Consider the following 24,846-nt stretch of genomic DNA (forward strand, 5'->3'; position numbering starts at 1 on the left):
GCTTAGCATTTGTCTACCTAAGCTCAACCCCTGCCCCTAGCAGTTTACAAAAACAAGAAAAAGGAAAAAAAAAAAGTCCTACAGTGTAGCATCTTTGTTATCTCTTTGCCTTTCAGTAACTTGAAAAAGGAATGGGTGTTCTCATGCTGGTTTTTCTTACTGTTTAGTCTGTAAAGACATAGTGACTTCACCAGGTGTTGGGTATTTTGTAGTTTATTTGAGTGTGATTTCAACCACCACCACCATATTCTCCTCTGAAGTCTGTGCCTGTTTTCCTTTCACATACGTCTTGGGTACTTCTGTTACTACTGAACATCCTCAAACTGAAAGAAAACCAAGCTTCATGATGATCCTTATTTCAGGAAGTAGTGTTCTTTAGTGTTCCTTTGGCTGAGGAAGGGTTCTTTCTGAGTGTTTGTGTTATAATTCATTGTTTTGACCTGTGTTGTGCTATAGAGCAAACTAAATGCCTCTCTAGTAAAATCTGGACATTTTTTGAGGCATACTACGGTTTTCCAATTGGAGGGTAACTAGGGGGATTGGTTTGGTGAGATCTTTACAGTTAATGTTAGAAAATCTGGATTTCAGTGGTAGAGTTGGCCTGCAGTCTTCTACCTGAGTAGTGTTATTGACTCAGTCAGTAGATACAGGTCACTGTCACTGCTCCCCATGTTGCTAATTACACAGAAGCATTTGCTTGAAAAACAAGTTGTCACTTGCCTTGCAATTGCTACATGATCAACCCTCCCTTCTTGTTGCTTTATGGTTCTATACTCTTGTTTCTGTAAGCTGAAGGAATTAGGTTGGCCTCTAGCTTTTAGAGCCTCAAGTGAAAAGATGTCAAGAGCATACCGGATGAAAGAATGATCTGAGTGGACATTTTTGATCAAAAATTCTATTCCTCCTGCAGAGCAAACATACATGAAAAAGTAGAATCTTCAGTTGCATTAAGGTGTTTGGGGTTTTTCATTCCTGTATTATTTTCCTTCATGTTTGGGCTTTCTTGTGGTCCTCCTTTTATCACCTCAAGAAGTTACCATAGTTTTCTAGGAATATATATTTGATGCTGCTGCTGACAGTATAAATTAGGAGGGAAGGAACTTCATTAATACAAATACAGGTTTTGAAGGTGATACTTCTGACTTTTGTCAGCATAGACAATCAATGGATTTTTTTTTTTTTGCATTAAAAAATGAAATTTTGTATTCATCTTTGTATCTTTTTTTGAATCTGTGGATGAATGTTTAACTGATCATTACAAATGCATTGTGTTTTGGGAATGTGATTGTAAATCATGATATTTCATAGCTTAAAGATGTGTGCTGCTTGTTTATTTCACTCTGTTAGAACAAGAGGATGAAGAAGCCAGTACTGGATCTCATTTAAAACTTATAGTAGATGCTTTTCTCCAGCAGCTTCCAAACTGTGTCAACAGAGACCTCATAGACAAGGTATAGTCATAGTTTTCATTTTTTCCACTCTTAAAAGCTATAATGCTAGATCAAATAGATCAGAAATAAAGATTTGAAGTTTTGGAGTTTAGCGGTAGCTGAATTAATTTTTAACCTGGAGGAAATACTTTCTTTTTCTCACTTAGCCATTGCCCAAATACCATGTGATACTGATTTAGTCTGGCCATTTTCTTACATGTGTGTTTGTTTTGGAAGTAGACTTGACTTTTTCCTTTTTTCCTCCCATTACTGCCTGACAAATTACTCTTCATCTACCTACAGCTGCTTTCGTCCTTGTGTTCATTTAAAGAATCAGTCTGTATTCCTGTAACTGGACGTGTTTTCTGGCTATGTCAGTTCTAGACAAAAATGAAGATTTTTCTTTCTGGTTATTTTTAAAGCAGCTGCATGTAACAGCAATAGCTCTAAAAGATGCTTTTGAAAAGCATGCTATATTGCTTTAAAAAAACCTACTCCATTAAAGGTGAAGTACTGTATTGACTATTCTCTTTATAGGCAGCAATGGATTTTTGCATGAATATGAATACAAAAGCGAACAGAAGAAAACTAGTACGAGCACTTTTCATAGTGCCTCGACAGAGGTAAGAACTGAATTGGAACAAGCTGGATTCACCCTTTGGTTATTTAACTTAACATATGATATATGTGTATATTTTTTAACTGCTTAAGTAACTGAAAACCAATGTATGTTCCAAGTAGCATTTGTTTATTACTGATGTGCACTTCTGGACCAATTTATGCTAGAGCCCCAAAGAAATATTTAGGATTCATGATGAAGCAATTCACACAATATTTTGCCACAGCAGTGTAAATTCTTTTAATAATTACTTCCGTTTTCTGGTACTTGCGTGTTTATAGTGAATCTTTTCATTACTTTTTTTTAACCATGAAACCAACAAAACCTACCTTCTATCAAAAAAGGAAAATATATTTAATTCAGGAGAACTTGCACCGCTTTATGTAAGAACCTGTGAATAGTTAGAGCACAGTGTAGTTTAGGTAGGAGGATTTTCTGTGGTACGTTAATTCTGATATAGTACATAGTTGTTATAATAGCCTTGTATCTTCTGCAGCAGGAGAGGATTCCACACCATCCAGTTTAGAGAAAGCAAGTAGAATAGTTTGAGCCTGGCCTCTTCTGTCCGTGTAGAGTTTTGCTGTTTTTCCTTGTCTCTCTTTGTGTAAGCAAGGTCCCTGCACTTCCAGGAAGAGCCTTGCTTACAAAATGATTGCAAATGTTAAAATAAAAATGTTAAATTCATTGGAAGAATAATATATTTCTCTGCTCTCTGGTAAACTTACACCTTTAATAGGTGTAACTTAAATAGGTGCAATTATGAAGGAGTCGCTCTTCCAGCTCCACCTTGCCTTGTTTCTCCTGGTTGTTTTGATCCTGATTTTAGTTTCAAGTGTTTCATCAACATCTTGGATATCCTGTTAAGAGTTCACACCACTTTGATTCCATTCCCTTTTAACACTGGGGGAAGAAACATGGTTTGAGTGTCCATTTTGTCTCAAAACTTGTGTAGACTACCGCTTTGAATAAACACTTTGTTGTGGTGTTTTCCTTTTAATCACTTCCTACACTGTGTTTTCAACCTTAATTCTAGCTTATTTCTACACTCCATCTGCAATAAGCATCTCCTGTGCTAATAACCCTGCTCTTTTAGCTGTATATAAAGCAATGGTTTGTTTGCTGACCGTATCCATTAACCTGACTCTTATGTTGATACTAGGTTTTGCAGTTAGATAGTACACATAATCTTCCATTCTCTTATGCATTCTTTTCTCTAAAAATTAAGGTTTTGACGTCTCAGTCTTTGGAGGCTTTGATAGAGGCCTGATTGTGCCTGAAATATGACTGATAGAGGAGGCAGGCAGCTGAATATCTTCTGTGCTAGACATAACTAGGTGCTCTTCAGTCCGAATGACGGTGTAGAGGAAATGATGTTTCCATTTATCAGCCTGCTGGTAATCATGAAATGCATCAGAACACAGTTTGAGAAGAACTTTTTTTTTTCATGGTCTATGACATCTGCAGCAATATAAATCAGCAGGATGACTTAAATTATTGTCTTCAGCTCTACCATAATAGAGGATTTTCCATGTTTGCAAAATTAAAAGGGGCTTGTTGGCTGGTCTGTGAACATACAGTAATATTTGTACTACTGCTCTGTATTTCTTTCTGGTGCTGTGGATTCCAGATAGGTTAAATTGATTGTTAACTCTTAGAATCTCCTTGAAGATGCATTATTTTTTTTGCATAATCCACTGCAGTGTGCTAGATGATAATGATCTGAAGGAACTTGTTGACATTGTCCCCAGTGGAAGAGGTTTTTTCAAAGAACAACATCATAATGGCTTGTAAATCCAGCAGCTTGGTTTCACAGATACCATGAAAGCAAAAGTTAAATTCTTTTGTGTATTGTAGTACTTAAAAAAAGGAGATGTGTCTTTGATGAGGCTGTACTAGGAACACAGTAAGTTCCCAGAAACATATATAGTCTCCACATTGTTGCTGTCCTCCCAGTGGTAGTTTCATTATCCCACAAAAGTGTTTTATAATAATTTTAAAAAGATTAATTTTTCTGTAGGAACTAGTAGACTAGTATAGATGGTGTGGTTGGCTCAAGAAGCTGCTATCTTCGTGACAGTTCAATTCTCTAATAGTTGGAACTAATACTGAAATGGCTCAGCTGATCTTCTCACTGTTGCTTTTTAATTATAAATATTATTGTTAATATTAGGAAATATTAATATTCCACGTACAAAAAGGTATTTTAATACCTTTTTCTGCTGTCTGCTCAGAGACCTACTGGACTGACTAATGCTCCATCTTCCAGCTGTAAGATCTGAAGTTCAGTAGCGTATATCTGCCTGTTCTTTTGCCTGCATTAGTGGTGCCTGTCCCTGGACTACTAAGCAGGAGAAACAGGATGTGGACTGAGCTGCTTGTTCTGAACCACAGACAGTTGCATTGAAAATACCTGCTGAATTGCCCATAGATGCAGATGACTTCAAATGGCAATCTAGCCGTATTATTTAGATTTGCTTTATTACTGCAGTTAGTAAAGGAGCAGTTCTGCTTTCTGTCTTGAAATCAACGTTTATAATCCTTGTGGAATTGTGTATATGGCACACAGTACTAATGGCTGCTATAAAATGCTACAAATTGACTTAGAAAATTATATAATACACTGCTTTGAAGGTTTGTATGCTATGTTTTGACAGTGGTTTTGCTTCATTTATCTCTTCATTGAGCCACAATGGTATGTCTTTACCTTCCGTTATTGTTGCTGCAACTGGTTTTTACTAATTCCAGGAGTTTGTGCAATATCCTTCTGGGATACCATGGGAGAAGAAAGCTTGTTGTGGTTATGTCCTGGAGGAGGTTTTTTTTGTGGGGGTTTTAGGTTTTGGGTATTTTTGTGAAAGACTCAGAGGAACAGTGTCCTTTATAGGGTGTAGATAAACCAGTATATTTTCCAAAGCATTTAGTCTCCAAGCATGTAAGATAATGCTGTCCAAGTCTAGCTATTATGTTGGCAGCAGTAATAAGGTGTTTCAATAACCGAGTCAGTTCTGTTTCTACTCTTGAGAGATCTTAAAGAGTTTTAGGAAATGTGCAGGGACAACAGTTTTACCAAGAAAGTACAAACTGGTTTCATGTAGGAGGAGTAAGGCAGACACCGTAAAGTTGAAGTCATTATGCAGTGTTGCCAGGGAGCTTTCTCGCTGCTCCTAGGGTTGGATAGATTGGGACAAATGCAGGATTCTTCAAGACAGAAACCTGAACTTGACAGAAAAGGACAGTGTTTCCTGAACTAACTGTAGATTAGTGTTAGTATACAACATCATTGCACTGCTCTGTAAAATACTTATGAATGGATGGCATTTATATTTTCAGCTGCAATCTGAACCTCCAACCCAACAGAACAGAAAGCCTTTTAAAAAGATTTTTCAATGTTAGCATACAAGTGGCTTTCAGATTTTCATTGGAGGATTGCTTTAAAACTAATGATTAGCCTTTTAGTTCAGGACTACATAGTTTGCAATAAAGTGACAATACAGTGATTTAACCCATACTGCTTGCAGCTTTAGGGTATTTATATGTAATTCTTTGCTATCTAACTGAATTATCTTCCTATACAGATACATGTAATTATTTATGTTTAACTGCATACAGCAATTCTGTCACATTTTTCAGCTTCAATGTGCAAAGTTTAAAATGCCTTAAATTCAAAACAATTCTAGCCAAATGCTAAACAGTAAATAGGAGTTGTGGCTTCTGATTTTTTTGCTGTTGCCATCTAGGGTGATCTCTGAAGTTGTGAGTTTACTAAGGAAAGGATCCGTTGTTCGTCATTCAGAAGTTTTTAGCATTATCTTTCACTGTTATTAATTAACTGCTTCTTGAGTGTTGTATATTTCTGAGCATTTTAACTGAAAAAATTGTAGTCCTGTAGCTCTATATCCTGAGAATCCTCAGGTTCTTTTTGTTCAATTGAACGTGACTTAACAGTATTTCAGTGGCGTGTCTCATTTAAGGATAAAACTGAGGGATGTGCTTGAGATCAAGGAGTTTATGCCATGGCAAAGAAAGAAAAGCAAAAAGTGGTTATCTGGCAGCGTGCAAGGTCCGCTGCATCATTCTCTTCCCACTGAACAGTGCCGGTGGCAGTTTGTACCTGTTCAGGCCCTGTGAATACGCTGCATTTATCTGGTTTATGATTATTTTTCTGAGGCAGGAGTTCTTGCTGTGTTACTTCATTCTTTAAGCTGGCTTTCTGGGAGCATCCCAGTTAATAAATGTAAAAATGCCCCTTCAGTCTTTCTGGGTGTAGGTGTTTTTTATATATATATATATTTTTTTTTTTTTTTTTTGTACTTTTTTATATAGACTTTCTGGATATACAATTTTCTAGAGAGATTGCAATTAGGACTTTAATTTTGAGTGAAGTTGTTTTATTTTTCTGAGGTTTTTTTGTTTTGTTTAACATTTGAAACTTACAGGAAAAGATGTACTCAGCACTGAAGTGGAGTCCATGTGATCCAGAGTTAACTAGATTTAAACCCAAAGTGTGTGGTCAAAATGACAATGGTCAGAAGTAGTGGGGTTTTTACTGTGATACTTTATATTTAGGATGCTTAACAGGGGCTTCAAAGAGTAACTGACTCATCCCTGATGCTAGGTCTTGCTTCATAATGTAGAAGAGTAGGAAGGGAAAGCAATCCCGTGGGATTCCTGTTGGGTTTTTTTAATTTCTACCCGCCTTCTCAAGGAAAAGAAATGCTTTTGGAGAAAAGAAAACCCGGTTTGATAAGCCTTTATGCAAGTACCAGTAGATGGTGCCACTGATCCTGTGAGAGCTCCACTTCTGAACATGAATTTGTGTCTCCCCTGTGAGAGAGGGAACAGATTCAATCTCTGATTGCCAATTTCACTGTAATTGACCTAAGGCTTTTCCTTATTATATTTCACCTATTTCTAAATACCCAGTCTTGGTATTCTTCCCCATGAAGAAACCTTTTGTATTCTGTAAGGGAATAACAACAATGTGCTCTAAGACTTTAATTTTCCCCCAGGTATGTTCACTTTACACAGAGATGAAATTATTAGCTTTCAGCAGGCAGGTACTTGTTCAGACCAGAATAAAACTTTCAGCTGTTTCTCTTAAAAGAGATACCATACAGAAATCCCCTCAGTTCAAATACACCTCCTCAATTCAGCCAAAGTCCTTTCTTAGTTGAGCTTTTGTAGGTGTGTATGAAGTAATGAGACTTTCACTTTTCTGAGAGTTAATGGCTAAATGCTTAATAACATCATAGTAACTTGCTGTGGCTAGTCGTTCGTGACTGTGTGTTCCAACAAGCTTGAAAAATGTAAATACTGCTTCAGTTATCGATTAACAGGAAAGAATAAAAACTGTTAAATAGGTAACTGGGCTACCTGCAATGTTTCACCAGGAGTTTTATGGCTGCTTCTTCCAGGTAGTATATTCTGACGCTTCTAATCCACAGTTGAAATAAATAATTATCCCTCTTTCTGTGAGTGGATATTAAAGATCTTGGAAATGTCTCTAGTGACATAGCAGTAGAAAGGAGAGGGGAGGTGGTCGAGTATTCTTTGTTTTGGGGTTTTTGTCTTTATGCTTTTCCAGTTTTACTTCATGCCAGGGCAAGCTCAATGTATCAGCTATGCTTTTAGATTTTTTCTCTTGGTATTTTTTTTTCTTTTCCCTAGCAGTAGGGAAAACCTTAAAACTTCATAAAGTGTAAACTCAAGATCCGTTTTTCCCTTATAGGCACTTATAGGCAATTTCTCACTTGAGGCATGCAAATTTAAGATGTTTCTGTACACTTAAAACAGTAGGCTCATTCTGCAGTTCATGTGTTTGGAGCATTGACTTACATTCTGAAAATAAACCAAGAAGACTTCTTTCAGCTCGTTAAATAATATTACGAGGCCTCAGAGTGCAGTTGGTTTCTCTGCATTTAAGTGATACATACACATTGACACAAAGCAGCAGTGTTACGTTTTGTGTCCTGTTACAGGATGGTGCAAACCAGGTTTAAGAGCACTTATCCCATTTCTACAACCAGATAGTCTTTGATGGAAAGGAACAAAGTACAAAACAAGGAAAATACAAATTGCCCTCCAGAATTCCCTAAGGGAAGTATGCAGTACTTTGAAATGGGTATGAAGGCATATAATCCAGGAAAGAAAAAGAAAATAAGGAAAGTTCTATAGAAAATTTTGAAGTAATGTTTGTGGGACTGCTAGCTTAGTTTTGGGGAACAGGGTTGCCACATCACATCTGCTGAGCTTTATTTTATGTAATAACTACTGCATTCATGTAGAAGTTCACTGCCTTAGAAATAAAGATGTTTTTACCTTCCTGGGTATGTCCGCTGCTACTCAAAAAAAAAAAGTGGTAACAAATGGAGTTGTGGAAGAATTTTTCGTTTTGAATGTTGAAATGGGTTCTGAATTTTGTTTGTATCTGGTGATTTCTTAAAGGTCAAATTCTGTAGGTAAGGTGGTGTTTGGCATTTCACCTAAGGCAGTAGTTTTGAAAGGAAATTAACTTCGAAGGATTCCAGTAGGATGTGGTGGCATACCTTCTTGTCTTGTTGTTTTTAAATGATGCTGCAGTCTGAAGTGTGAGCCCATAAAACTGCATGTACGTAGTTCTGTCGGTACACATACATTCATTCTTGTCACAAGTAAAGTGGTGCCCATATTTGTAGACAGAAATGCATTTCTGTTTATAAATTAGTTGTCTATTTTATAAACTCCTTTGTTTGCAGGTTGGATTTGCTACCATTTTATGCAAGACTGGTTGCCACATTGCATCCGTGTATGTCTGATGTAGCAGAGGATCTTTGTTCCATGCTGAAAGGGGATTTCAGGTTTCATGTATGTTTTGTTGATTCAGTTTTTTGCATTCAGATTAACCAGTCTGCTAATAAGTCATCCCTTGGGGAATAAAATAACATTTGTTTTTATGTTGATACTAATTCTTAAATTCAGTGAATATTTGTCAGCCAAGCAAATTTGTTCTAGAATTACAATTTACCATGTATGCCTGCATATATATGTATTAAAATGAACTGTACAACAGTTGCAAACAAAACAAAAGTTGCAAAAATTAGAAACTGCTTTAACAGTAAGCGTTGAGTCTTCTGTAAATTAATAAGTTGCATTCAAAATGAGAACCAACCTATTCTAACAACAGGTTCCCCACTACAAGGTTACTTTTCTAATGTAGTTGTTATTATTGTAATGTAGTGCTTAAGTCAAATTATTTTTTACAGTTTTCATCAACCAGAATTTTATATTCCTCACAAACGTATTTTGTGGCATTGTTTCTTCCACATTCTTCTAAGTTCTGTAATCAAATCGGTTATGGTGCACAGTGATGATTCCCTCACTGTTTTCTGAGATTTATGGCACAGATTTCAAATTTTTTTTCTAATACTGCTGTTAAAAATGTGTATGAATTGATCAGATGTACTGAAGTCTTAACTATCTGAAGTTAAGCTTTTTCTGTTGGGGAGAAATACCATTTTTTATTTTGTGGATTATGTTTAGAGGTAGATATAAATTTGTACTTTGTTAGTAAAATTATGCTGGATGTCAGTAATTTTAAAAAGAAAAAAAAAGTCTTTACTTTATTAACCTGGCTTGAAAAAGCTGCCAATGTTTAATATTTTCTTATGGACTATACAAGTGGTCATATTCATATAGAGACTGTTTGTTGATTTTTAAAATATAGAATCTAGAATATTTAACCACTACTTAAAGTGGGGGTGGCCAGGTGGATGCATGTCTATAACATTAAGTATGTCAGAGGACTTCAGTATTTTGGGGGGATGGGGAAAGAAAATGAAAAGCTTCTAAAGAAACAAGTTTGTAGAAACTTTTAGGAACCTCAGTGATAGGTAAAAACAGAGCATAAGGAACCACACAAATACAGACACTGCTGAATTCCCAAGCTTATTGTACACATTCAGGTCAAAGTAATTTCTAAGAGGTAGGTATTTTTGAGGGCCTAAAATAAAACTTTTTTTTTCCCCTAGGTAAGAAAAAAGGACCAGATCAACATTGAAACAAAGAATAAAACTGTGAGATTTATTGGTGAACTTACCAAGTTTAAGATGTTCTCCAAAAATGATACTCTCCACTGTTTAAAGGTTAGTGTTGTGACAGTCCTGTATTACTGTATGTGCTGATGTTGTGTCCTGTTCCCCTTCGTATCTCTGTTGATGATGTTATCCATTAATTCATTGCTTAAGATGTTTTAACCCTAATGTCTGCTGCTACTGTATGTGAGGAGACTTTTTTATAGCTGTTCTAGAAGTTAGAATGTTTTAATTTTTGTAGTGGTAGGAATATACTAAAATAAACTTCCACCTTTGGACATAATCAAATTGCTAATAATTTTCTGTGTGAAGTGATGGTAGACATTGCTACTTATCTACTAGACATTGCAAAACTTTCATTATGTTGATCTCAATTAATGTTTTTACAGAGAAAATAACAGTAAGGGGGAGAGGTTAAAGGCAGAAAGTTTTTCAGTGATGCAAGGAAAGGCTTATGTGCCATTTTAGCAGATGCTTCTGTTGAGGAACAAAAATCTGTGGAAAGCGTTAACCTCTAGGCATATAGTCTCGATTTGTATGCTGTTAAACGTTCACATTTATCCTTGATGTCAAATACCAAATTAAAAATGGGTTTAAAAAAATAAAAGTGCCTTTCATAAAAGGTGGTTGAAGACTCACTTGAATTAAGATGGCTTCTGGTGGGAATAATTTCATTTATATGGACTCATTAGGTATTGAAGCTGAATGCTTAAATAGTTACTCATAATTTTTCTTCTCTCATCTATAGGTTATTGTAAAATGCAAAGCTCTATTAATTTGTAGTTATTGCTTAACTTAAACAATACAATTCAATTAGATGTGCTCTGAGGTTATGGTGTCCTTTTGCAGTATTATTTGGTGATTTTCCAGTCTAGCAGCAGGAATTTTAAAGGAGATGTGCCTGAGTTGGAAGGAATATGGGAGAAATTACAGTGTTTGTTTTAATATTGTAGTCTTTTTATGCTAGACTTAGGAACTGTCCTGTGTTTCAGCCTTCTGGAGTCAGAATTTGGGGTCTAGACAGTTCTTATATTTTTTTAATAAGATGAATATTTTGGGTTTTGTTGACATCTGATCAGTAAAATCAATTAGCGGTTTTTTTCTTAAAGACTATGGAATGTAAAGTCTGGTAGATACAACTTACTGTTTTCTGCAGTTGAAAAAGATGCTTAACATGCTGTGTTTTTACATAAACATATACCAGATGCTTCTGTCAGACTTCTCTCATCACCATATTGAAATGGCATGTACTCTGCTGGAAACCTGTGGACGATTCCTCTTTAGATCACCAGAATCTCACTTAAGAACCAGTGTTCTTTTGGTAAGAGGAGACTCATCGTCTTATGGGGGAGGGTGTCATGCACTTAATTAAACCAATTCTTCTATTTTCTGGCTTTGTGAAGTGGTGTCACTGTAACAATGATTGTGACTAATATCTTAATTGTCAGTTACAATGTTGAAACAATTGTAAGTGAAAACTTTCATTAAGTTTTATCTTGGCTGCTCAGGGAGGATAAGATTCTTTAATAAAAAGAAGACAAGTATGGGAGGACAATGAATCAATTTTCCTGAAATCTTGCCTTTTCATTGCGGAATGGGGTTGAGATGGACTAGTATTATATATGTGCGAGTCCTGGGCTGCTTTGGCTCTATCAGCCTTGGTTTGTAGTCCTATGGACCTGTCATCTTGTTATTTATAGCCTGTCCAGTGTTGTCTCAGCTCTGAGATTGCACCTCCTGTGAGAACAGCTTTCTGAAAGTATGCTGGAGAACTCCAGCTGACCTATAAATCTGTTCATGACTTAAAATGTAAATAAAGAATTTAGTTTCTGAAGCAAAAAAACTATTGTTTTTCAGATAATTCAGAGATAGGGCAAAACCAGAGGATGAGGTTGAAAGAACATGGTAGCTGTACCTGAACATGCTTGAGATGCTATTTGAGGGGGAAAATGGTGGTAAATCGAACCAGAGATAGTAAGATATTTCAGCTGGAGGTGAAGATAGCCTTGAGAGTGTGCCTTTATGCGCCCTGCATAACAACCTGAGGTTCTGAATTTGAAGAAAAAGTTTATGAAGATGCTAGAGGAAGGGGGTTTAGAAATGGAGATTGGTAATTAAGGTGAGAGTAGAAGTGGTATCTGTAAGTCTAGGTAAGTACTGGCAAAGATTTAAAAATAACAAGGATTAACTTTGGGTCTTTTTTTAATGTATGAATTTGAGCCCTGAATAATATGTTTACAGGCTTGAGACAATCCTAAAAGTCTGTGTCCAAGCCAAGAGACTGAGTCAAACATGTTTGAAGTCCATCAACAATAGATACTACCCATAGGAAATTGCGTTAAATTAAAAGCAACTTAAGCAGATACAGACCTACTAATAGCCCATGTTGCTGTATTAGAAGTATGACTAGATGTTTTAATGTTCCCTTCAAATCTGTGCACTGCAGGAATTATATAGACATGTGTATCTGCAGTAAAGAAAGTAGTATTTGTGTTTGGGGGAGAAAGTGGACATTTTACCCTTCTGGAAGGGAGCAGTTGTAAGTGTTTGGAATCTCTTTCTGTAGAGACACAGCACTTAAACTCTGAAATATTGCTGGGTCTGCTCTCTCTCCTCCTTACCAAAGCACAGGCTTATACTTGACATGTCATTTTCTTGACTCTATAGCCTCCCTTCTCATGCTGTAGAGTTAATGAAGACGTAGTTGTTACATACTTGGGTACATCATACGATTTCTTTTCTACAAAATGCTATTTCTTTCTGAACATCTTAGAATGTTGTAGCGTTGTTTCAGTGGCATAGTCAGTCACAGGAGGATAGAGATTGGCAAATAATTTGCAAGTTCTCAGCTCGTGATTTTTGTTGCAGTGTACTTTGTATCTTGAAAGGCTCAATCTCTCAGTTTTCGAAAGGTTTGCCAGCTGATGTGTTTTATCGTTAAATATATTCCTGTCCATAATGAAGTATTTTCCCCTGAAAACACTAGCCCATTGTCTTTAAAAGACACTTTACTCACTGCTACCAATTTCTTGTAGTTAATAAAAATTTTAGAGGTCAGGAAAAATCAAATACCTTTACCAGAGTTGCTTTTTGTAACAGACTGCTTTTAGTCTTATGCACTGCAAAAATGCTGATTGTTAGCTGTATTGCTGAAATCTGTTGGATGAATGCTAAACATGACTTGACTGTGAAGTGTGAGACAAACCACAAATGCTCTGTCAATAACTGAGGCTTAAAGCCTCACAAGATTTTGGATAAGTAACCTTTTCTTACACATTGAGGAACCAGGAGAAAAGCTAGAGATGACAAGTAAGTTTGGAATATCTATTAAGATGTAAAATAAGCTTAACATTTATATTCTACAACCATATTAACAGCTGCCTCTTCTAATGTTGCCCTGTAGAATGTAGAGATTTCATTTTTACTTAAATAGTGTGGTACCAGTTAGTGTATTCTGTAGAAAAGATGACTCCTAAAGCAAGCTAATTAGGATTTTGTGGTAAAAGTCTAAGGAAGTGTAAAGCTGATCTTACCAATGACTCTTACTAGTAGAATTAAGGCCTGTTGATCTTCCAGATAATTATTGGTCTTAAATCTTCACTGCTGACGATATATTATGTAGTAAGATGTCAAACAGGCCATATGTCTCCTATTAAAGACAATATTGCTTTGTCCTGGTGTGGAAGAAAGTCATAGCTAAGAATGGATTTTGAAAGTTATTTAGGGAAAATTAATTATTAGGCACTAAATTGTTCTGTGAGAGTGCCACAAACTTAGTGGCACTAAGTGACTTCAGAGAAACATTTGATGGTCACATTCTGGGTTTGTAGAACTACTGTCAGGTTTCGCAAATTATTTAAAGATTCTTTTATCAGGGCAATGTTTATTTCTGTTAATCATTCTTGGCAAGTCTTTCAAATTCAATATCCTTTATGTAATTTAAAATACTGATGTAAAACTAGCTTGGCTTTAGGGTTGGTCTGTTGATAAATAGATTATTTGAATTGGATTATTTTAATTGGTGCTTTGGAAGGAAGATCAGTATTATCTTGATCTATGTTTCTTTAATATAATCATTTTAAAATGTCAAATTCTTGTCTTATGCTGTTCTGGCCTTGTTAAAAGAATACCAAGTTTCGGTATTAAAAGACTTCTGATGCATTTTTAATCCTTTAATTTAGACAATTGTCTTTTAAAGCTTTAGGGCAAGATCACTTTTATTCATAAACATATAGAACTTAAGCTACACAGTGGCCGTTTCTTGGGGAGACTCCTTTCGTAGAGGGAGTTGAAACTGTGGGAGGATGTGACAGTGTAATTGTAGAATTACAATTAGAATGAGACTGTTAATTCACTATAACAGTGCTGTGCTTCCAAGAAGTTTAGAATTTTGATTTTGAACTGTTGAACAAGTAGCAGGGTAGTGTGGGTAGTAAAGGGAAGGAGAAGCTGAACTGTTTCAGTATCTTATTACAATCTTTATTACAATCTGATAATGTAAATGTTAGTCATGCTGAAATGCTTTTCTGAAATGGGCTTTTCCTGCTCCTTATGTTTTACTTGGTGACTTCTCTTTTTTTCCCCCCCTTCTCTCTCTTTTTGTTTTTTTTTGGTCTGCTTTGCAAAAATTCTATTTCTTGCAATGCAGGTTGATGTTATCACCTTGAGGGGGGCAAGAGCAAGACTATTAACCAGGGGAGCATCTCCTAATTCTCCCCAGATTTTCTTTTGAAATGCATCTGCAGTATACACTACATACAGAGAGGTTTTGGTACCAAGAAAAAAACCAAACACTAAACCCTTTTGCTGTTTTAACTTTTGGATATTTTAATGTTATTTGTGATATCTTTTTATTAAAGGAAAACCAGAAACCTAATCTTTAAATGTAATGCTTTACCTTTGTGATTCTTCATTTTAGACTAGGAAAACGAGTTAGCCTAAAGTGCTTTAGACTGCAGGTCTTGCTTTTTTCTTCTGAAATGTGTCAAGGTTTTTTGTTATTGTAGGCAGTGTATTGTTACGGTTTCTCTTTGTTGCCTGTCCATCTGACTTGATGCCGTAAATGGAAAAGGATTGAAATACACATGGTTGGTTAAAATAGTGATGATTTTAAACAGAGATTAAGATTAATACCATCCACTTAGAGTTAGAATACATACTTGGGATTGCTCAAAAAGATTATGAATTACAGTGATTTTGAGACGTGGGGAAGTGCCTATTGTCTCATCTGGGAAGAAACATTTTAATTATAACCTGTTATTTACAGTATAATGTACAACTTTTTATAACAGGAGGACAGAAAAATTATGTAGTTTTAGTGAGTTTTTAATTTTATTTGCAAGCCCTTCTGCCATTTTCTCTGGTATGCTTTACTTTGCCCCACTTCATTTTTCAGTTTATAGTAAAGCATGATAAATGTCATTAAGGCAGTAAAGATGTATTTTCTCCCGATGCATCTAGAAAAGGTGAAAAATTTGCAAAGGTGACATTAACGTATATGATGACACTGTTAGGTTTTGGAACTTTGTACTATAAGTGGTTTTTCCCCACAATTTATGTATGCATTTGTTAAGCATCTGTAGGTAAACTTGCTACTAATTGACAGAAATTTCCCATTTGGAAGGGAGCAGTCTCAGGGAATCAAAGGGGAGGCCATTTGTGTCATGGAAAGGGTTAAAAATGAAATGCCTTAGCATTGTTGTCAGATTAGTCTTCCTAGGAATAGAGCAGTCTAGGAGGAAAATCACATTATTTGTTGAGTTACTATGTTACACAAAGCTGCTCTTCCTTATTGAATTAGCAGCTGAAACTCAAGGTTAAGGAGCTGTTTAAGTATATTTACAACCACTGTCTTGTAAAAGAAACTTTAAATTACTCAATCTTATTGGAAAGTCCACCGCATGAAGAATTGTACTTCTTTACTAATGATCAAAAAAGGTTTAAACCCTTTTCATTAGTTTACTGGACTGCATGAATGTATATACTAACATTTGGGTATAGTGATAGAACAGTACTTACACCTTAGTTTTGTTTATCTGTTTGATGCTGTAAATTATTGTTTAGCCAACCTCTATTAAATAATAGTCTAAAATGGTGCAGTTTCTTTTTCTGTTGAACCACTTTAGAGTGATTTAGAATATATGGGATCATATGTTGTACATAAAAATGCAGTGCAACTTACAGAATTACACACATATATACATAAATACACATATGTGTATAAAAATATTTTATAATGGAATTAAGCTCATTGTCATCTTTAACTGTAAAAATCAGCGGCTTAGAACAGCTACTTTAGTTCTTGTACAGAATTTTTAGATACAAGAAACTTTTAAAACCCACAAAATAAATCTTAAAGTACATATTCAAGATGAAATATGGAGAGAAGATTGTATTCAGTGAGGAAAATTAGGACAAACCTGACAGTTAAGCACAGTAATTAGTGTTGATGTAGTAACCTTTTACTTGTCTAATTTTTTTTCCCCAAAGTCATACATTGTGGTCGACTGCAAGAAAAACTACCTATTCTGCTTGGGTAAACAACAATGGAGCATGTAATAAGGAAAATGTCATTGCCTAAACCATTGAAAAGCAATGTGAAACCATCAGTATAAACTTTCTGGAGTTGCATACTGATGTAGAAAATAGATTGCCACTCTTATGATAATTCATTATGCTTGTGTCAAGACATCAATATTTCAGTTACTTTAGTTAAATAAAATCATGTTTTGAATGGAATTGCTAATAATCTTATTAATCATTTATCTAAATCATAACAATTAGATTTCAAGTTAAACTTTAAATACTGTCCTGAAACTTTTTTCACCATAGGTGAACCATTATTAAAATGGGGATTGTAAAGAAAAATGATCCTGGAAATAGCAACCCAGAACTACATACATGCATTGTCCTTTCTTCTCTCTACCCAAGCTTTTAACTTACTTTTCTGTGATCTTTCATGTTTCCTTTGTCCCAAACGTAGATGTAAAAGCCTTTGACTTGAAAATGTAATATATCAATGTCTTTAGTTGAACATTTGCATTTATTTCCAGGAACAAATGATGAGAAAAAAACAAGCAATGCATCTTGATGCACGCTATGTTACAATGGTAGAAAATGCATATTACTACTGTAATCCCCCTCCAGCTGAAAAAACTGTGAAGAAAAAACGTCCTCCTTTGCAGGAATATATTCGTAAGCTTCTTTACAAGGATCTCTCCAAAGTCACCACAGAGAAGGCAAGTCCTTTTGAAATCTTTAATACAGGTTTTACTGGAAGTGATATAGTACCTACAGGGTTTGGGGAGGGTTATAATTTTTTTAATTGCAAGCAAGAGAGATCAAGTAGGAATAAAAAAATTTTAAGATAGCTTAATTTATTTTATTGGAATGCATAGAAGTTCCATTCATGGACCTGTGTTCTCCACAGCGTTAAGTGCTGCACAAATATAGAATGAAATGAGAATCTTTGTGCTAAGTACCTTGTGTTCAGAGTAAGAGATAAAAGGCTACAGTTAAATACAGACTGTAAGAGCAAGGAAATTACAGAACAGATTTGGACAGCTTCATTAGTAGCTAGAGAACAGAAGTTGGGTTACATGTATGGAGTTTTCCATAGCTACTGCAGATCTGGAGGATGCTTGAAAAAGAGAATGAGATTGCTTGCAGGTGCCTACAGAGATTTCATCCCAGCTGAGAGATGTGGGGATGACAGTGAGTAACCTGTTACTTTGCCTGCTAAAATGTTGTTTGTCTTAAAATTTGGTTTAGGTCCTGAGACAGATGCGCAAGCTGCCTTGGCAGGATGCGGAAGTAAAAGACTATGTTATATGCTGTATGATCAACATCTGGAATGTGAAATATAATAGTATTCACTGTGTAGCCAACCTCTTAGCAGGGTTGGTCTTATACCAGGAAGATGTTGGAATTCATGTTGTGGATGGAGTACTAGAGGATATTCGACTAGGAATGGAGGTAAACAACTGACATTCTTACTAAACTATATTCATCTACTTATGTTGAAAGGAAAATAGTAAAATAATCTTGCTTAAAGAAAGGTGTCCTTGGATTCTGGGTTGTTGTTTGATGACTTTTTTACCTCAGTTATTTGCTTTGTGTGGGTTTATTTAAATTAAAAAAAAACAACACCCCAAAAAAAAACCCAGCAAACTGCAGACATTACTAGGATAGTTGCTGTGCTCCCCTTGTAGTAATGGCATACAATTTGTTCTTTCACAGTGTAGTCAGATTCATGCACCTTAACTTTGGAGACTAGTCCATATTTTGATAGGTGAATTTACAAGAATTCTCTGGGCAAGATAGAGTGTGTGCTAAATGTATGTGAACTTTATAATAACTATTAGTTGACCAGCTTTCATAACTACTTTTTAATGTTTGATTTTGTTAGTGTATGTAGCCAGAAGTAACCATCTGTAATTATAACAAATGCATCAATTTTTGTATACTACTTTTTTCTTTAAAAAAAAAAAAGCAAACCAAAACCCCACCAAACAACAAACCTTTTACAAAGATTCTGTTGTGTCTGCATGATAAAGTGATTTTTTTGTTTTCTTTTTTGATAAAGGTTAACCAGCCAAAGTTTAACCAACGGCGGATCAGCAGTGCCAAGTTTTTGGGGGAGCTTTACAATTATCGAATGGTGGAATCAGCTGTAATATTTCGAACTCTGTATTCTTTCACATCATTTGGTGTGAACCCTGATGGTAGTCCTAGTCCACTGGATCCTCCAGAGCATCTTTTCAGAATCAGACTAGTTTGTACTATCCTCGATACCTGTGGGCAGTATTTTGACAGAGGATCCAGCAAACGTAAACTTGATTGCTTCCTTGTATATTTTCAGGTATGCTAAACTAAATTCTATGTAGTTCTGTAGATTTCTCTAACAAGCCGAACATGAGTCACTCTGTTACTTACATTGTTTTCTAGCACTATAGTTCTTAGAATCCTGTCTGTCTGATAGCAGTTTTATTTTAAAGTGATTTATATGTAGATGTTACTGTTCCAGCAAAGTTGCAGGACACTGGGGGTAGCGGTAGATTCACTGAAGGGTTTGGGTTCCCCCCCTTCAGGGGATCTCAGCAAATGGGAAAATGGGCTGACAGAAACCTTGTGAATTCCAGCCAAGGTAAGTATCAGGTCTTCTATTTGGGATGGAATAGCTCCATGCAGCAATACTGCCTTGGTACTGACTACTTAGACAGCAGCTTTGCAGGAAAAGGTCTGGGACTCCTGTACTGTATGAACATGACATAAAGTTTTTCACCATTAGGGTGATGAAGGCCAACAGCATACTGTGTTGTGTTGGCAGGGGTGTAGCCAGAGGTTTGAATGATTTTTTTTCTTTTTTCACTTTCCTTCTTGGCACTTGTGAGACCACATCTGGAGCACTGTTTCCAGGTCAGGGCTTCCTGGCAGATGAGAGGAGAGACATCAGCAAACTAAGCTGGGTCCGGTGGAGGCTCACCAAAATGATCAGGAGGCTGTCAGTGCTCACATTTTGGGTTTACTCAGCTTGGAGAAGAGAATGCTCATTAAGTTGCTGTCCTCAGCTAATAGTGTTTGTAGAGGAGGAGTCAGAACTTCTCAGGTGTGCACAGTGAAAGGATGAGAAGTAATGGTCACAAGGTGCAGCAAGGAAAGTTCTGATTCAATAGATGTAATGGGGGGGGGAAGGATTTCGTAAGGGGGGGGGGGGGGGGGGAGGATTTCATGATGGGGGTGTTTAAACACTGGAATGTGTTCCTCAGAAAGTGGGGAATTCCAGCCCATGGAGTTCATGCTAAAAATCTTTGGCTTTTAATTTCTTTGTCTTTCTGCTTCTCTCTTCAAATTGTACTAAAACAAGGATATTTTAAAAAAATAGGTGATAACGACTTATTTCAGACCTCCAGAATGGATATCCTTCATCTGTATACAAGATGTAAAATGATGTTTTGAAGTACAGCATGGTCTTGTTTTTAAACCCAGAATAAACTTGTCAGTGAAAAAGTCATTGTATTTTTGTTACACCTTACGGTTTCAGACAAGCGTTCCTTTTGACCGTGTCACCTTTTAAATAAAAAAATCTGTTGCTTGTATGTCGTTTTCAGATGTGATTTTTGCAACACCTTTGTTCTTGGATTCCACTGTTAGGTTCACTTAGGATCAGCGTTTATTTCTTACACTTTTATTTTAAAGGGTATGTGCTAATTTTATTATGAAGCAAACTGTATCAGTCACTTCATGCTAGCTGCAGTCTTAAAAATTTTGTGATGTTTCCCCCCCTTTTTCCTCATAATATGCCTTTGGGGGAATTAATTTTTCTTGAAAATATACAGAAGAAGGAGTTGAAAGCTGGCTGGTCAAGCGCTCATCTCTCATAGAAAGAATCTACCCTTAGAAGGTGCTTTCTTTTCAGTGCCTTTTTGCTCAGTCTTCATACTTCTGGCAAGTGTTATGATAAAAGGATCATGTTCTTAATGTTTGTGATACCAGTGTTACCAAACAGTGTTTAGTGATATCAAAATATCTGACAGTTGTATGAAATAGGAGAGCAGTGATGTGAAATCTTTTGCGTTTTTTACTGTACAAATATAGGTAAGCATTAATAACTTGTATAGTTTATAAATGCCACTGTGCATATAATTTATTTTAATATTTTGTGTTCTAGCGGTATGTTTGGTGGAAGAAAAGTCTGGATGTTTGGACAAAAGACCACCCATTTCCTATAGACATAGACTATATGATCAGTGATACTCTGGAACTGCTGAGACCAAAGATAAAGCTCTGCAATTCTCTGGAAGAAGCTATCAGACAGGTGCAAGACTTGGAACGAGAATTCTTAATAAAATTAGGTAAGAAAGTGTACAAGTGAAATGAGTTGGTTTTGATAATTCCTGTCTTTCTTTAAATGGTCTTTTGTATGGTGGGTAATGATGGGTAACATTGTTATTTGCATGGTACAATCTTTTTAGTCTCATGATAGGAATATTTGTGTAACTTCTTTGCATTTCTCTCATCACCATGGAGATCATATAGACTCTCCATAACTCTACAGTGATGAATTATTTTTTTTAAAAAAAGTCAATACCAATACTGTTAATATAGTAGTATTTGGAGTGGGAGAGTGTGTCTGTTTGTAGATACATTATATTAGTATATGCAGTAGTATGGTGCAAATGATGAGGAAGAAAACTGAATATCATCAGAAAACTTTAGAAAGCATGCTCTACTACGAAAAGCAAGTAGTATCTGTGCACTCAGTTCCTGCAGCCTGTTGGGTTGGTAAGCCACTGATGAAAACCAGCTTGGTCATTTTGGTAGATTGGTTGCTTGCAACTCTGTGTTCCTTCCCAGTTCTGGATTTCACCAAAGTTAATGTGTCAAAGTAAGCATTAGTTTAAGACTACAAAAAATCTGGGAACAGATTTTGCTTTTTAAAACACAATCAGGTACCTTGAGCATTACACTTCCTTTGGAATAATTTTGAATGGACTTTACATTTCAGTAGAGGCCAGAGGGTGATTTCCTTTTCATGAATTAGAGCTTTGGTTAGATTATTAAAGGTTTTTTTTTTCTTCTTAATATTTACCTTTTGGCAAGGTTCCATGCTAGTTTGTAGTTCTTGCTAAGATTACAGTAATATGTATTTATAAATCTTGCTGTGTTAAAAATCAGTAATTCCTGGAGAAAAAGGTTGGGTTTGCAGTACAGCTCAGTTGACAAAATACTGGTGTGTATCTTAAACTATCATTGTCATATTAACTTTTAGAACTTTTTACAAATCAGTTCTTACTAATTATTGAATAGTACTGTGCTCATTTCTCATTAAATGGAGTTGTTTTCTAATCTTCTATTTTTATTTGAAGACAAGATTGTTCATTAAAAGCTTTCATATGTAAATTTTACACTATTTAAGTGTTAATTAGAGCCTTAATAGCACTTCATCTAGTTAGACAAATAGAATTTTTAAGAATAATCCTTTAATCCAGTTGGATAAGTATGTGTAAGAGCCAGGTAAAACATTGCAAATTCTGTTTTACGTGGAATTTGTTTTTTAATATGCTGTTTGTTTAATTGACATGCCTTAAAATTACCTATGTAGTAACGTAGATAAAAATTTCCTTATGGTATGATCTAAATACCAGCTTTTATGCTTTCCAAATGATAACCAAGAAGCAATTTACAAGTAGTGACATAAAATGTAATATTCTTTTGAAAGACACTTGGCACTTCTCTCCTACAAATGCCTTGAAAAGGTTATGATGATAGGTGCAAGCACGTCTGAAGGAAATGAGGTTTTTAATACTTGAGCAAAAGCTCTAATAAATCTGCAGTTCTTGATTCAGTTTGTCCCCACGGTTTCCCAGCCCCATGGACAGTAACACCAAGAAGGTACTGTGCAAAAGACCATGGTGTGCTTTGCTCTTTGTCAGTCCTAAGTGTAATTCTATGCAGAACAGTGGGTTGGCTTGTTGCCTGCAGAGTGTGCGTTTGGGACTGACTGTTGGTTCCTGTGCTGCTCTGGTGGGTTTTCTACCAGTAAGAATTAGGGTCAATTCAAAAGGAACTTGTGCATAATTGTGGAGCAGCACGTGCTTTTGAAGAGCCCAGTATTAATAAAGGGGGGGGGGGGGGGCGGGGGGGGGCGGTGCAGAAGAATGCTTTGAAATGTCTGGAATATGAAGGAGGAAGCATATGTGTGTGTTTACACAGAACTGAAATCCTCAGTAACTACCATAAAACCGTATATACTATTAATTTTATTTCTGAGTTTTGTTTAATTTGAGCATTGCTCTGAAAATTCACCTCCTTCTAAAGCTGATCTTTGTGATGTTAGTCAAATTTTTGTCAGAGATCTGGCTGTGTGTGTCTGCATATTGGATCTCTTAAAGACAGCTGGAAGAGAAATAAAAAAAAAACCAACAAAAAACCAATGAGATATGCCCTCAGAATCTAGACTTCTGCTTGGGAATTGTGTACTCCTGCATTTGTTCTTTGCATATGGAGAGAACAAACGAGGAGTGGCATGAATACAGAACTGATGTGTTCATTTGCTCTCCAAAAGACTTTACGCTAATGGCCATCCCCAGGTGTGGTCAGTATGATGTCAAAACATGAATGACGAACTGCATAGTGACTTGTATTGACTCCTTAGTAAAATCTTTCAAAAATTGCTTGCTTAGTTCTGCTGTGTTGCAGAAGACTGGTATCAGCGTTGCTTTGTGCTAGCTCAAACCATGATCCTCTGGAGGCTTAAGTGGCTTTGTAAATCAATGAAACCAAATTAAAAGAATGTATGAGAACAACAGTGTATGTGCTGGAAGCTTGTTCTGTTTTGCATTGGATGACTAATTTTTTGCAGTGACCGTTCTTGAAAAACAGATTGATTCCCCCCCCCCCCCCCCCCCCCCCGAATCAGAACCATGCTCAATTCTTAATACTTTCTCTGAAAACGATTCTGATTGAAGTCTATTTCTAAGACTAAGTTGGACACTGAAAGAAGCTAAAACTTACTGTTCACTGCTGTGGGAATGGTATAGATAAGGGTATTACACTGAAGGATACCTTATTAAAAGAAAGCAGAGGTTTAGGGAGCTACATTTGGTAATGTGCACACAGAGTAAACCAAAACGTCTTGAGAGACAGCAAGCAGGACAGGTAAGGAAAACTAGAAGATGAAGTAAAACAGTGAAAGAACTATCAGTCCCTGTCTGCAAGTAGGGTGAGCATACTAGATAATACTTTTGGAAGAGACTGGTTTCTTAAAGACTTTATATATATACATCCTCGTAGGTTCAAGTGCAGCCTCAGAGCATGAAAAGAGTGTCAGAAAGTTTTATTACAGTCTGAGAATATAGTTGTTTCGAAACCTGTAAATTGGCAGTAGTGGTGAAGTACTGTAACTAAGACTGCAGGGTCTTGATGTGTTCTGTGGTTCTGCTGGCTTTGTAGAGCATCTATAACAGTGCTTATGTTTCAGTAAGGTTGCACATTTAGTTTGTGGATATTTTGAAGCAGTTTGCACAGTGCAGCATCTTGATTCTGTTTTATGGGAGACTTTAAACATTCTTCATAACGTTTTCCTCCTTTTCTGGCAGGGAAATTATTACCCTTTGTGAGTAAGGTAGCTATATAGAAAATGTTTCATTCAAAAGTCAAGTATTACAACCCATTGGAAGTTTTAATGTTCAGTAACAATGGACTTTTGCAGTGATCTTCCACATATAACTTGAGCGGTTATATGTGTTTCTACTTCTTTCTCTTTTTCCACATTTCAGGAATTGTAAATGACAAAGATTCCAAAGATTCCATTACAGAAGGAGAGAACCCTGGAAGAAGATGAAGAGGAGGAAGAAGGTGGAGCAGAGACAGAGGAACAATCTGGAAATGAAAGTGAAGTAAATGAGCCAGAAGAAGAGGTGAACTTAATAATTTACTTGCCTTGCATAAAAAGAATGAGTAATCGGTATTTTGATTACTCATTATTTTCTGAAGCCCTTCTATCTCATGGAGTTAGCAGGTGAAATGTGGGGTGTGCACAACTCATTCAGTACTCTGAGGCTATTTCCATCCCAGTTTTGTATATATGGAAAACTGAATACAGTGTCTGAGGCTTATTCTAGAGAATTTATGGCAGCAATGTGAACCTGATAACTTTGTTCAGGGTATGTGCTGCTTCTCAACAAAAAGATGCCTTTACTTTTTGGCATGAAAACACTTTCAGATA

At 36.1% G+C, this 24,846-nt stretch overlaps 1 protein-coding gene across 1 annotated transcript in view; it reads left to right on the forward strand.

Moving 5' to 3' along the window:
* The window catches only part of UPF2 (UPF2 regulator of nonsense mediated mRNA decay), a 68,106-nt gene that overhangs the window by 21,290 nt on the left and 21,970 nt on the right, over nt 1–24,846 (forward strand). The window contains 11 exon segments of the mRNA XM_055807247.1: nt 1,348–1,451; nt 1,968–2,053; nt 8,784–8,892; nt 10,056–10,169; nt 11,323–11,439; nt 17,171–17,356; nt 17,889–18,092; nt 18,703–18,978; nt 20,788–20,971; nt 24,398–24,447; nt 24,449–24,538. Coding sequence (XP_055663222.1) covers nt 1,348–1,451; nt 1,968–2,053; nt 8,784–8,892; nt 10,056–10,169; nt 11,323–11,439; nt 17,171–17,356; nt 17,889–18,092; nt 18,703–18,978; nt 20,788–20,971; nt 24,398–24,447; nt 24,449–24,538 — 1,520 coding nt within the window.

This window comes from Falco peregrinus, chromosome 6, assembly GCF_023634155.1.
Source record: "Falco peregrinus isolate bFalPer1 chromosome 6, bFalPer1.pri, whole genome shotgun sequence".
Taxonomy (NCBI): Eukaryota; Metazoa; Chordata; class Aves; order Falconiformes; family Falconidae; genus Falco; species Falco peregrinus.